Raw genomic sequence first — 15,217 nt, forward strand, 5'->3', positions numbered from 1 at the left:
TCCATGATGCCAAAAGACACCAGTTAGCATGTTGGCAATATTCTATCAGTGCCAACTGGTCTGCTGATGCCTGAGGTTTTTGCAAGGGTTACTGCTTGCATGGTTTTTGCATGTCTTTTAGGTAGTTAGCAAACTGGTTTTAGGCCAAAACGCTAAACCTTTGACATTTGAACGAAATGGTGTGGATGGGTAAATGCAAATTAATAATAATATGAATACATTTTATTTGTAACGCACAAATTGGTAGATGTTATTAATTACAATTTTAAATATTATAGTATAACAACTATGTGCCGGTCAGATTGGATTGACAAGAGTACACCATTTTGAAAAAGGGCAGAATTTGGATGAGGGCTTGTATTCTCATGAGCAAAGATCATGGTAGTTGGGAGACCACGAGAGAAGGTTACAGTTCAAATTGATACTCTAGTATTAAATAATGGTTCTAGCTTTTTACGAAATGAAATAGTAGTACAAAAAGACATGCAGTAGGAGTGGGAATGCTGCAGGGGCTCAAAGGTGCTTTTTCGATGCAGGACTCATGTGTGTATGTCCACCCACATAAAGGGCTCATGTATGTCCACCCACATAAAGGGGTCATGTACAGACATGGACAAAATTGTTGGTACCCTTCCGTTAAAGGAAGAAAAAGCCACAATGGTCACTGAAATAACTTGAAACTGACAAAAGTAATAATAAATACAAAATTACTGAAAATGAACTAATGAAAATCAGACATTGCTTTTGAATTGTGGTTCAACAGAATAATTAAAAAAAATAAACTAATTAAACTGGCCTGGACAAAAATGATGGTACCCCTAGAAAAGATTGAAAATAATTTGACCATAGGGACATGTTAAACTAAGGTGTGTCCTCTAATTAGCATTACAGGTGTCTTCAAACTTGTAATCAGTCAGTCTGCCTATTTAAAGGGTGAAAAGTAGTCACTGTGGTGTTTGGTATCATGGTGTGTACCACACTGAACATGGACCACAGAAAGCTAAGGACAGAGTTGTCTCAGGAGATTAGAAAGAAAATTATAGACAAGCATGTTAAAGGTAAAGGCTATAAGACCATCTCCAAGCAGCTTGATATTCCTGTGACTACAGTTGCACATATTATTCAGAAGTTTAAGGTCCAGGGGACTGTAGCCAACCTCCCTGGACGTGGCTGCAAGAGGAAAATTGATGACAAATTGAAGAGACGGATAATACGAATGGTAACCAAAGAGCCCAGAACAACTTCCAACGAGATTAGAGAGGTGAACTCCAAGGTCAAGGTACATCAGTGTCAGATCGCACCATCAGTCGCTGTTTGAGCCAAAGTCGACCGAGGAGGACACCACTGTTGAAAGCAAATCATATAAAAGCGAAACTGGAATTTGCCAAAATGCGTATTGACAAGCCACAGGGCTTCTGGGAGAATGTCCTTTGGACAGATGAGACAAAACTGGAGCTTGTCAGTTTCAAGTTATTTCAGTGACAATTGTGGGTTTTTCTTTCTTTAAATGAAGGGTACCAACAATTTTGTCCACGTGTGTATGTCCACCCACATAAAGGGGTCATGTATGTCCACCCACATAAAAAACGACAGGCTCTCTGAGGCACTCAGTCTGGAGAAGCATCCTATCAAGCCTATTGCTTTGAGCTAATGCATGAAAAAATTAAGATTTGGAAAAAAGCAGAAAGCACACATGTATACACACCTAAATGTTTGTTTAGGAGTGGTGATTTTTACATGTGGGTGTAACTTATGCTTTTATGTACGGAAATGCACTTGCCAACATTTAGGTCTAGAAGGAAATATGGAGATATAGTGTTTTGTTGAAATGACAGATTTGGAGGTAAAGGCTACAGCAAACATGTTTTTGGAAAGACATCTATGCAAATTTCAGAATACGTTCTATGGGTGTGCATCCATGGCTATAAAAGCTGAGCACAATGGGCTTTTATGTTTGATGTATGACTTATCTTTTATTTCATGTGTCCTTTTCAAGGATGTTTGCTTTGGGAATTTTATATTGAGTGCCGTTATCCACAATCCCAGTTTGTTGAGTGGCATAGGCAGAACCAAGACAGAAATGCAGTCATATTATATATATATATATATATATATATATATATATATATATATGTAGTGCAAGAACATGCTTTGACCTGGGGGTGGCGCCAACAGCTAATTGCGCTTGCACTAACCAATGCAATGGGTGTCCTGACAAGGAAATGGTTAAATGGAATGACCGCTGGCTTTGGAGGTGTCAGTTGAAGGCAATAGCAATATATTTTGTTTGTTTCTTTGTTTATTTTGTGTGTTTGTTTTCCAGAGGTTTTATACAAAGTGGAAAATAGATTACATATCATCCACATTTTATTGGCTATGTGACAAGACAAGTGAATAAAACAGGGGCATCTAAAGCCACTTCCACCCAGATCCCAATTCACAAGAGGACAATAAAGCCCCTCGGTCATAAATCCCCATTACTTCCCACTACTTCCTTACAGTTTATAACCACAATGTCCTGACGCACAAATTCAATGCAGGCTACTGAAACTGATACATGGCTACAGTCTCTCAGTGAAGTTAAACACAGTGTTTCATTTCACTCTTCAAGGGTGGCGTTCAGAGCTCGGGTTGCAGTGAGGTGACTAAGCAGCAGCTCCACTGTCTGAGCTCCTGTAACTCCACCGCTAAAACAAAGTGCTTACAATACCAAGGCTGGGTATTCCATTCCCAGGCAGGACATACATTGACAAGGTTATTGCCCTCACATTAGTTACTTTGGATAAAGGAGAAGAAAACATGTAGGTTAGGCTAAGATACACTAATACATGTGAATTAACATCATCCACTTCAAGGCTGAAGATCTTTTCATAGATCTATACCACTGATAAGAAATATAAGCTTACCTGGGTACAGTATGGTGGAATTTGTTTGGCTTTACGTGTTTCATTTGAATTGCCAAATTGAGAATTTTACAAAGCAATGATTCCTTTGGTTCTTTTCCCCAGTTTTATTTAAATAAGAATAGATAAATAAATAAATAAATAAATGACTGACTTTCAGAGTCATCACTAACTGTTGATGAACTGACATCTAAACAGGTGACAGTATCCAGGAAGAGCCCAGACGAAGGTGGATCATTAAATGTTACTATCTTCACTGAACACTGAAGAGTAAATACACACGGGAGCCAAGCTGTTATTCCTGCCGTACATTTCCACATTCAGCAGAACCTTTTATCCAAAGTGACACTACAAGAAAGGTATGCATGCCCTCCTGTCATTATGCATGCTCCCAGGGAATCCTGATCCCACCACCTCCCCCTCGCTTCAGCAGCAGCAGCAGCAGCAGCAGCAGGAGTTACAGGAGCCTTTTTGTGACTGTAGTGGATGTAGTGATCAGGGAGTAGTAAAGGGATTTAAGCCTTGCCCAAGGGGGTGGGTAGGGTGCTGTTGTTCCAAAGAAAAATGGCGCAATTGGTCAGTGACCCGTCCTGTGACCTTTGCCTCTTTCCTGAGCACAGGCATCTTTTCTCCGCCCCAAACCATGTTTGATTCACATCTGTCAAACCAGGGGTCAGAGGTCGTTCATTTAGCGATTTATGTGGTTCAATAACTGTGTTGAGTTATATCTCTCAGTCTGAAGTGTTTTTCCAGTAAATTATGGAGTAGAACAATGTCAATGGAAGGTGGTGTGCATTTACAAACACCCAACAAGGATCCCATGCATCTATCTCTAAAAGCTTGGTAAGAATGACTAGGGATCATATGACGGTAACATTTAATGCAGGTCTTAGACAAAGCTTTTCTTTAGATAAATCAGTTATTTTCTGTAGGGGCTGCAAGGATGCATAAATACACTGCTAAACATTCAGAGATGCTTATATCAACAGGCATCGCTTATGCTTATGACCTGAAACCTGCAAGCTAGCTGCTCTGTCATGTCTTTAATGAGGGAAGTTATATCCTTTAAGTCTATCCATGAGCAAGATCAGTAGAGGGACAAGTTAGTTTGAAAGATTCCTTTGCAGGTCTGTGTTTGTGTGTGTGTGTGTGTGTGTGTGTGTGTGTGTGTGTGTGTGTGTGTGTGTGTGTGTGTGTGTGTGTGTGTTTCTTGGTTGTTCCTCTCTATCTTTATCTGCCAGATCTTTAGACGTAATCTAATATTTAACACATGAAACCCAAATGAACAAATTACACCACTTTCACTTATATCATTCATTAAAACTCCAAGATTACCCTGGGTTGACTATCTTGGCATGACAACATAATTGTCCCTAGTTTAATAACCTAATTAACGAAATAGTCAGCTGACTGTACTCAGCCAAGCTTCGTTCTAGACTTAAAGAATATAAACACTCATCTTGACCATTAAGATCAGAGGGAAATTGAGTATTATGCCATAACCTACTAACATTCCTGAAGAGAACAGTATTTATAAAAGTTTTTTACACGGGTAAGATCACTAGTCATTTCCAGCTGTAAGCAACCAGATGTCCTCTCATATGTCCAGAGATGCAGTATAAAATCATCCAGCAAATCACAAAGGCTTGTCTTTCCTCAGCTTGTATCAGGGGTCCTGACTCCACCACCACAGAGATACAAGACATTAACAGGCTTCTGATGAAGGCACTTGATCATATTTATTAAATAAGTGGAATACTTAACAATACTTTTAACAACCTTTTCATCCCTCAGTCTCATTCTATGCAACATAATGTATATATATTTTATAAGGTGTAACCTCAGATTCTTGATTTTGACAACTTGCTGCTATCCTCTATAAATCACTCGAAAGAAAAATTCTGCTGAAGTCAGAAACTAATTTTAATTCATTTGTTTATTGTGATAAGAACAGATATGATCACTGCCTTGGAGATTTGATGCTGAAAGTCTTCACAACTCGAAAGGCTACACATGCAGGTTCAGGAGATTAAATAAGTGAAGTTTTCCTATTTGTAAACTTGCATTCATTCATGAAACACACTTACTGTTGTTGTTTTCTGAGTTGTAGGTCTGGTACAGAATTCAAATCATTTCGTATGATGGACTTGAGATCGATGGCACACAAATCTCACGAAATATCTCAATTCATAAAGAAACCCAACCTTAGGAGGACTTTTAAGGGCGAACCATCCACCCTCAATCACGACTGTGGAATGAGGCTATGTGGATATATTTGTCATTCAACTTCTGTTCGGTAACAGTATAACCTGCAAATGTCATGGGACCTAGAGTGACACGTTAACCATGTTGTTTCTACAACTAATGTCAAGAGAACCGAGTACCTCTGATGACATAGGCTACTGCAACAAATCGAATACGTGATTTGAACAATGAAGTATGACGTATTTCCGATACAAACAACACCAGGCTTACTTATGTACAGGATACCACAAATAGAAATCGATTTATCCAGTGTTCAAGTGTCGTATCGGAAATACCAGTTTTGCAGGTGAAGAAACTCTTTATTCATATTTTTATATGAACACAACAAAATTATTTAAGGTTTACCATTTCAATGGTTGTTTTGGGCATGATCTGTTTAAAACGTCCTTCCATTGGTAACCTAATTCGAAGTGTTTGACTGAACGAAAGATTTATATTAATATTTATTTTAGTACATTTATATATTCATCTTGAAGAATGACCTAGCTTACTTCGTTATGGCATATCAATTCGTGCGAAAGTTGAGAGACATGAACGAATGCACGCTACAAGGACTTATGCATTTACAATTTACACAAGGTTGATTATGAAACCAAAATACCTTTTTGCCCATTTAAGCAGTGTTCACATCAGCACATTTGTTTTTATTTCTCACATGCTTCAAAGTCAATATAAACTCAAAATATACAAAATATACTCTTTCCTCAGTATGGTAGTAAACGGATGAAGGCTCCTAATCACTGAAGAATTTCAGACAATTGTCTGTATTTATTCTGTATTTGTTTTTAGATAATAGTTTGTGTGGCCCGTTTAAAACAAACAACGCGCTTACTTTACAAGCGAACGGATGTTATTTAACCCTGGTTTGGAAATGTATTTGATCTTAAAATGTTCGCTCAATTATGTTACAAGGAATGACAGAGAAAGGGGTGGTTTGACGTTGGCAAAGAAGTTGTATGTTTCCAGACACAGAATGTGCAAATTTGTGCACAATATGTGTAACAATTTTGTTGCATGTGTACAACGGTGCTTTAACACATAACTATATGCACAATGAAGATCCAAACGGACATCGACGAATACAGCTTTACCTAACAGATAACACATGTTATTATCAAGAAATAATGCCATAAGAATGTTACCATTTCATTATTAGTGAAATTCACGTCGGACACAGTCGGCCACACAGATTTATCTTATTCGGTTGTATGCTCACAAATAAGGCGTACTTCTTTCATTCTCAGCGCTGTTGTTGTTGTTGGATTTGTTTGCGAAATGTTACGGTTTCGTTGAAATCAGAGTTTGTTTCCTGATGTGACGTTCTACAGAGATGCATTATCTCCAAATGTCCACATGGTGGAAGCATGCACGTGCAAGACTTAACCTTGTTGAGTGAGTGGTAAATGGAGTAAAATGTTAACCTCTTAACAATTACTTTATTGTTTGTGTTTGTCGATGAATGGGTAGAGTGTTTTCTACATAGCTACCACGGGAAACAAGATGTCTCGTTAGCCGAATAAAAGCATTCTAAAAGTATTACAAACTCAGGTCCAGAGTTAAGAGGGCATGCTTTCTGTATTGCAGTTTTAGAAATTAATGGAGCAATAGTCTTTAACGAAAGTACGACAGGGTTTGAAACAAAAAATGATTCACTTTTCGTCGGTGGCATTTTATGCAGCTTAGCAATGTTTGTTTTTAATTTGCCTATATGAAAGCCATACGTTCAACACATCGTTTAAATTTGGACGTGTTTCATAGAAATTAACACTTGAATGTCACTTTTAATGGAGCTAATTTTTTTTTTTAACTATTTCGGTACAGAGGAATCTACTACCGTGTCCACGTATTTAGAGCAAGTAGGTCGCTGCGAAAACTCACTAGTTAGTTGCAGGGGGGTGTTCGTGCGCCTGTTGGGGCGCACATTGCTCATTGGAAGTGGAAGTGGTGTTTTTTTTTCTCCATTTTGTTTGAAGTGAAGTCGCAAACAACTCGAGCGTGGGTGGACATTGTAGGAACGAACATGCACGTCAGAATTGTTCCGAGTTTTGCTTCTTATTGTGCGCTTAAACTTTTTCTCATGGGATTTACCTGCATACCTTCATTTTGTATGTATATTCTCCAGGGACTCTCAAACAAACAAAAACGTGTTTTTAATACCTCCTAGGTCAAAGTTATGATGTGCCTGAAGGTATATGATTTTTCTGCCGTCTGTCTTTGTTTCTTTCCTTAACTGATTCAATTAGCCTACACTGTTTCTAGTTTGTTTTTGCTTGTGAAAGAGTATAATTTTAGTAATTGAAGTATTCTAGTTATCCTTAAACAATTCTTTTCACTTTCACCATTTAAGTGTAACTAAGTGTGAATTGAATAGTCTCTCTGAGCAGAGATTTTTTTTAATTCACCTTAAAGATCTAATCACAAAGGCATTGTTTGTTAATCTGGAATTCAGTTTTATTGTTCTGTTTGGCTTTTAGTTATCAGGCACTTTATATAATGAAAGTGAAGGGGACGCAGTATGTACCTGCCTCATACATAAAATGTAAATATTTTGCAGTGTTTCCTTTGTTCAAAAATGTTGGCATATCCTAGGTAAGACACTTTCACAACTTTGGACCACATGGAGAAAATGATTAGCTTATTGACTTTTACCTTTTCTTTGATGTCCAACCAATTTTGGATTCATGGTTCACATTATTCTGGTGAGCCCTCTCAAATAAATATTGATCAGATACAGCAAAAATGGCTACTCTGTGCTCTCAATGAAAGGTATGCCATGATTCATTTAATGTTCAACTTTTTAAAACAAGGCTGCTAGCCTTTCATTTAAATTTAAATTGTTGTTACTCTGTTATATCTTATATATTTTTATTTTTGATCTTTTATGCCCTTCTACTGTGTAGATTTTGCCTGCCAGATCACAAGAATTTCACTGCTCTGATGACGCTAAGCTATTTGATGCATGTGACAAATAAAAACACTTTGACACTTTAGTTTCAGTTTACACTTTGACACTTTGATTTTGACACTTTTGTTCCAGTTTTAAAGACAAGCATGCACATTTTCCTTCTGGTGTCAAGGCTTTTGCAAGATGTTTATGGAGATTGCCCATAATTCTGCACTGTTTGATTCCGTAAGCACCTGGCATGTTGTTACATAGACTGTTTGGGTAGAACTTTTCGTCTTGGTACAATGAGCTATATAGTAATCCCTCCTCAATTCACAGAATGATGAAATCACCACAGCAAAGTTGTTTTCTGAAATCATGGTGTGAAACAATTCAGCGAATTCATCTCTCTTTCGTTGTAACACAGACTACATGCATGGGACAGACAATTACAGCACTGGTCACAAAGTCCTCTACTACACGCAGGACTTTCTATCAGCAGTCAATTATTGTTCTCATGCACCACAATCCCATGGGATGACTAAACCTGGATTAAGGGGGTGCAGAAGGGGTAAAATGGGGGAGGGTCCTCAGGCCGTGAAGATTATATAATATTTCTGCAAAGACAGCAAAGAGGGGCTCACAAAGTATGCAAGGCATTGTGGGAAACCACTGACATGTCAATCTCTCTCGGTTTCCATGGGAATGCAGTGGGGGACTAACCAACCAATTTCGAGTTCAAACATAGGTGAGGGAGAAAACAGTTGCCGGAGGCTCTGGGAGAGCTTCATCTCAACATGCTGATTTTATGTGACTAACGCATAAGGAGGCATCATCACCACCACCACCAACAGAAATGACAGACATCCTCAGAACCCATTACACATTTGCGTTAAGGATACGTTCTGCCTTATTTCTGCAACTGCAACAGCCTCAACCCAATTCAAGATTTGCATCCCATGGCCTGAAGCTTGCACAGAAAACAAACTTCCTCAGACCCGTTGTTTCGTGACATATATATACATACCCATTTCCTTTCCCCTAACTTTCTGTGGTTTTCCGTTAAAAGAACAGAAAGAATCTTTAAAGCGAATTCATGGTAAAGCGGGACGGGCCCCTGCTCACATGTGTTTGATGCAACGGAGTTACAAAAACACCTGCGCAATGACATGGTTTAAAAACAGTTTACAAAGGTACCTTGTACAGAGGCAAAGCAAATTGCATGAGCAATTGATTGGGTCATTGGCTGAAGAGCACACAGAGCATTCCCCTACTGGACATGCACCTAAGGGACTCTAATGATTGGTTAGTGGTGATGACACATCCTTGACCTTATTAGGCTCTGGCCATTTTCAAGCATACACATTTTCTTTGTTTTTGTTTTCACTTGGACTTCCTTCCGAACCACACACTATGCATGTCACACAGACAGACGTGCATGCAATCAAGCATATTAGCTTCTGTATGCTGTATTTCAAATAGCTTTTGGCAGCTGGATCATTAACCTTGTGCTTTGAATACTGTTAAATGGCTAGCTGTTCATGGCGCATCAGAGAAGACATCTTTTTGTTACTATAGTTCACAAGACAGAAAGCCCATGGCATACGTTAACCCTTGCACGGCTGAAGAACACAGATTATATTACCCCAGGGAACTTTTTGTTCAGGACACTACTCATAGCCTTTGAGATGGACAGTTAAAACATTTTCTGGTTGCCAGACTAAGGTTCTGGAATGGATTTGGAGTGGATTTTTTAACAGATCAGGTCTGGATCAGACCAGGGCTGACATAATGCCTGGGACTGGTCACAGCCACAGGGCAATCGTTCCCACTAAATATGAATTACTCATCTTCGCAAGAGGCAAACTGCACAGACTACTAAATCAGCAATCGGCCAAACACGCACTATGTCGTCTCACGAAAAAAGCACTATGGGTTGAGTGCTGGATCAGTTTCATTCAGTCAGTGTCTTCAGTCCCACAATCCCTGCCAGTCTCTTTAAAAGAGCTACAGCCTGGTGGTGATATATGCCATATGAGGGACAGGTCTGCTCCTAAGAAAGCTCCCTCATGGAATTGCAAGAGGGCTGCATCAACCAACCACTGAGCATTCTTCCCCAACCCCCACCTTAGCCTAAACCATGCTCCCTGTGTAGGGTATGCAGCCATACCCTCTGTCTGGGTGTGTATTCTTGGGCTTTTCTGACCTTTTCATGTCAACAAATCTCCACCATTAGGAGGCTTCTGGCTTCTGGCTTCTGTTCCCTGGAAAAGATACTTATAATTGAAGTTTCAAAATATTTCAACCTTAAAAAAATAAATAAAATAAAAAAGACATGAATAGAGCTCCCAAGAGAATACATTGAGAAGCCTAACCACTAGTAGTGCTAGTATCTCTGCTAAGTCCTCTGATATACACCATTCTGTTTCTTCTATTGCACCAAAAGCCACAAACCTTAAGGAGTGCAGAAAACCAAAAGTACTCTACAATTCTAAAAAATTGAATGAGAAGTCCCCTGGTAGCAGTAAACATGGGTCTTAATAGTAAGAGGTTGTTATGCTGTATCCTTATTTATGGGATTTTCACCATTCTTGTGTTATCCGTTACTTCAAACTGTGAATTTTCATTAAAATCTCAATAAGAGTCAAACACTTAAAAATTCAACACTTTTGCTAGAGTTCTGTATGTGCTTCTGGATCTAATAAGACAGAAATCACGTACTATGGATAGTCAATTGACTTGGTAACACATACATGTAAGTGGAATTATTCCTTTGTTGCTGGTAAACCCACTCCCATTTCAAAGGTGAACTGTAAAAAGTCATAAAGTGATAAAACAACTGATGGACCGACGGTTGGACGTCCGCAATATAAATATCAGCCTGATAAAATGTTAAATTCCACGTTAATCTGAAAGAATCAGATTAGGGGAGAGTGGGGTAAGGTAAACTATTCTTTACTCAACCGATAGCCAAGGGAATGTGAGAGGAATAAAACTAATAAAACTCAAACATACAACACAAGAAACATGCCCCCCCCCCCCCCAAAAAAAAGTGGTCTTGTTAGGGGTAACTTGATCTAGCTGACAGAGTAAATGGAGCCATCTGAGAAAACAGATACTAACTATTGTATTAACCAGATTGTAAAGTTTCATTTGAAATATTATCATTAATAAAGAAATACTCCATTCTGCTGATTGTATTGGTGTTCATGAACTATTACAACTAATGTGTAATTTCCCAGGTCTCTAGGATTAAGAAATAGACATGGAAGTCTTAAATTGAATGAAACTTTTATTGCTTTTTTATTTGTTTTTTTTAACTCTCAGTGTAGACTCTCAACTGTATGTTGGGCATAATAGCAAACTTTTCAGCCTACAAACCTAACATAAACACCAACATGTCACTTAATGTTCTGACAACTAACATGTCACATATGTACAGAAAATGCTATTCAAAATGGCAAAACAAGAGTGATGCTTCTACGACTCTGCGTCATTCACAAGGAAGTAACCAAAAACTAGGTCTACTATCACATGACCATGGAGCCCCTATCTGTTTTGATATCTAATTGTCAGTTATTCAGTGTTAGGATGCAATACTTATTTCAACACCAAATATTTGACTTAAAGAGGATGAACCACTGGTTGAACTTACCCTCAAGGCTCTGGCTCATTTTGCCCCACAGCCACCATTTTGGGAAAAGTGCTTAGTCTAGCAACCTATAGCTCATTCACACACGTTTCTACACACTGCCGGTTCATCAACATATCTGATATAACTTTTTAAACTGATATAAATTACTTTGGTGAGACTGATTATATCTTATATACCAAAACACACTTTGACAGAAAAAAAATGAAATGAAAATGGAGAATGCAAACTAAATTTAGAGTCACATGACAAAAATTGATACAGGTGGTGGGTCAACTCACCCACTGGCTCATCTTACCCCACTCTTGGTAACATACACTTAAGTGAGATCAGTGAAAAATCCCACTGTATGTCATTACTGTTTGGATATATAGCATCTCAGTATATCCGTTTAAAATATAGTATAGGCTAGGTTAGCCTTACGATACTTTGGCCTTAGTATTCGCCAGATTTACGCATATTTGGACAACATTGCATAAAGCATTACTCGGCCGCTCTGTGGCCAACACAGATCAACTCACAAAACAGAGTTGTAACTTTCGCAGTAAATTAAATCAGTGTGCGTTTATGCGTAACGTAGATCTATCATTCCACAAAACAATAGGCTATGCATATCAATATGTAAACCGTGCCAAACATTAGTGCCCTTCTATTGAGCCCGATGTGAAAATTTAAATGAATCCATTCAATAACAAATCACTTAAATGCATACAGGTGACAGATTGATCACATCCTATGTTGTGTTAATAATAACTGATACGCGGATCAGTCTGATTCAGTCTGTCTCTTCGCCCATTAGTCCCAGCCATTTTCTTTAAAACAATGACTGGCTGATGTGGACGCCACGTCAACACATTTCAAACAGATACGCACTCTCTGCATTCACACATAGGTTAAAAGGCTGGTGCAGTAGTCTAAATTCTGGCTTAGGCTATTGTAGTTTCATTGTCGCCACCTTTGTTGACGTGGTCTGATTTTTCAGCTGCAATATTGTATCTCATTAAACACCACACTGTTGGCTACAGTAATACATTACAATACATGTATTAAGCCAATCTTGGTAACGGTGTAACCACTCCTCTCATGGAAAACACCCATGATATGCTAATGAGCTGTACCACGCTTTTAAGGCCTATGGTTTTCAAAATCCTCCATTTTGAGCTCCGTCTGTGACAGAAAGCGCCACAGCACCGCCATGGAGGTTGTGGGGAGTTGCCCAAATCCGGTGTAGTGGAAGGTGTGCACTTAATCTGTTGAAATGGACCTTTTAAAGTTTCCCTGATCTTGTCCACCCCACCCCCCTTAACGGACGGTAAACTAACCATGCTGACCCACTGAACCGCAACTGGCCTAGGCTTTAGCGCAGCGGTAGAATGTACTTGCTGGAGGGGCCTAAATGAGAACTTCCAGCATGGGGCTACGCACATCATGGCGACCAAGCCCAGCACATTTTCTGGTAGATGTTGTGTTATCAAGACCCGTTGAATAATTCCAAAAATAATCAAAGCAATTGGAATTGGTGTGCTACCTTTCTAGGCTACAGGTATCGCCAGTGGCATGTAGAAGTCGAACATTTAATTTACGTCCGTTTTAATAATAAAATAAAACGTTTAGGCCTGGGCCAATTGGTCTGTGCGTAACCCAATATGGCCCATATCCCCTCGTCTCGCCGATTATGGCCTCGTTTTAAGTCTACTTTAACAGCACAATCGTGTAGCCTGCACTAGGCCACATTTAGTAGTGTAAGGGACCCCAAGTTGGTAAAAACGCACCTCTAAGTTTTCCTTGTGTGTACTAGCCTAGGCTACAGCCTACTAATTCAACACAAGTCAGGTCATACAGGTTTCGAGTACTGCCCTCATTTTCCACAATGCCTATTCTATCACATCGCATGTTAATATAAATAAAACCAGAACCTACTCTCCCATGATTTTTGCCTCTCATATCACGCTTGCAGACAAACTGAAAAGGCATAGTTTCTGACAACTGTGCACTACTTATGTTTATTGCTCATCCACACACAGAACGTGAAAACGCATTGCACATAGCAAGCCTCATTTCTCCAGCACACCCATCCGCTGAGCTGCTCAGAGAGGAGGGACGGCCCTTTCGAGCTACTCCGAGACCACGTGGTTTCCTCTTTGCAAACAAAAAATTAGTAAATTCGAGTCGGTTTAGAGGCGGTGCCATCGCTAGTCAGAAGGATCTGTGACAGTGCAGGGTACAGCTCGAGGTTGAGGGGCAGAGAGAGGAAAGAATTTCTCCCGATCCCGCCATACTTCTACCACTATTCCACCATAACCACCATCTAATTCATTCAAATTGATACCATTTCTACACTGCGAGAAATTCGCCTGGGTTGGCTACAGTCAAGGTTTCTCCACTTCTCTACTGGACTTTATCAGACTACAGCATTAGTCCACTATTAGCTGAACTTTTCTCATTTGGTTTTTTGGATATTGTTTTGAATTCTAAAATTGCGTTTCTACGTACAGCTCGATAACGTCTACAAGTGCTTTTTATAGTGCAGTCGCCTTATAGCCTATCGTTTCTTGTGATATCATTTAGAGCGTTTCGGTCAAGTTTTTTTGTTTGTTTGTTTTGATTTCTTAATTTCACTGGAGAGCCTGATACTGTCACCATGAACAAGCTTTATATTGGAAATCTGAATGAAAACGTGACTGCAGAGGACTTGGTCAAAACCTTTGATGATTACAAGATTCCATACTCTGGACAGTTTCTCATGAAAACTGGCTACGCGTTTGTTGATTGCCCGGACGACCAATGGGCTATGAAAGCCATTGAAACATTTTCTGGTAAGTTAATTGGATCTTATGGAACCTTTTGTCAACCTTTGCCTTTTTTATAAAATGATTCACTTGTGACTCTACCTACTATGTGAAATATAGGCTATAGAGGACTCTCAATGCCCACTCCCTTGACGTCTCATGTCCCGAATGCAAATTCTATTTTTAAAAGACAGAGGGAGAAATACAAGCATATAATCCATATCGATAATTGTAATTAATTGAAACGAGGTCTCTGAGGTAATGTGCTTCCACAAGAGATCTAACTTTTGAACGAGAAGGAACTCGACGAGAGGGGCTATGCACCGATGTAGCAACGACTTTCTTCTACCATAATCAGTTTTAAATGTATTTTCAGCCAAACATGCTACACTGGAGCACATTACGAGGAAAATGGCATTGGTGTTCAAATGCATAGACTACATTTTGGCCTCTTGTGAACACTGTTTCATTGTAGCTCAAACGCTGAAGCCACTTGGAAGCTTTGCGTGGTTCAACATTCTGTAAGCTCGTTTCAGCTATAGAATCACATCGCACCCCTCCCCCTTTTGGCTAATAGGACAATATAGTCAAGATAAAATACTAACGTTATTCATGTATGTTTAACGAACACACAATACAACCAATAGTTACCCGGCGTGAAGAGACGAGCCCACGCCATTTGTGTGATGGAATAAAACATTTGTCGTACTCGGGTCACATTTAG

General features: G+C 39.2%; 1 protein-coding gene across 3 annotated transcripts in view; it reads left to right on the forward strand.

The window, feature by feature from the left end:
• The first annotated feature begins 13,889 nt into the window (after window positions 1-13,889).
• igf2bp1 (insulin-like growth factor 2 mRNA binding protein 1) overlaps window positions 13,890-15,217 on the forward strand; it is a 45,947-nt gene continuing 44,619 nt past the window's right edge. For 2 of the 3 annotated variants that reach the window (XM_031575125.2, XM_012841864.3), the window contains exon 1: window positions 13,892-14,520. In XM_031575125.2, coding sequence (XP_031430985.1) covers window positions 14,346-14,520 — 175 coding nt within the window. In that variant the 5' untranslated portion in view covers window positions 13,892-14,345. Of the gene's footprint in view, window positions 14,521-15,217 lie in introns of all 3 variants that reach the window. The other variant, XM_031575128.2, reaches the window with a different exon arrangement.

This window comes from Clupea harengus, chromosome 1 (assembly GCF_900700415.2).
Source record: "Clupea harengus chromosome 1, Ch_v2.0.2, whole genome shotgun sequence".
Lineage (NCBI taxonomy): Eukaryota > Metazoa > Chordata > Actinopteri > Clupeiformes > Clupeidae > Clupea > Clupea harengus.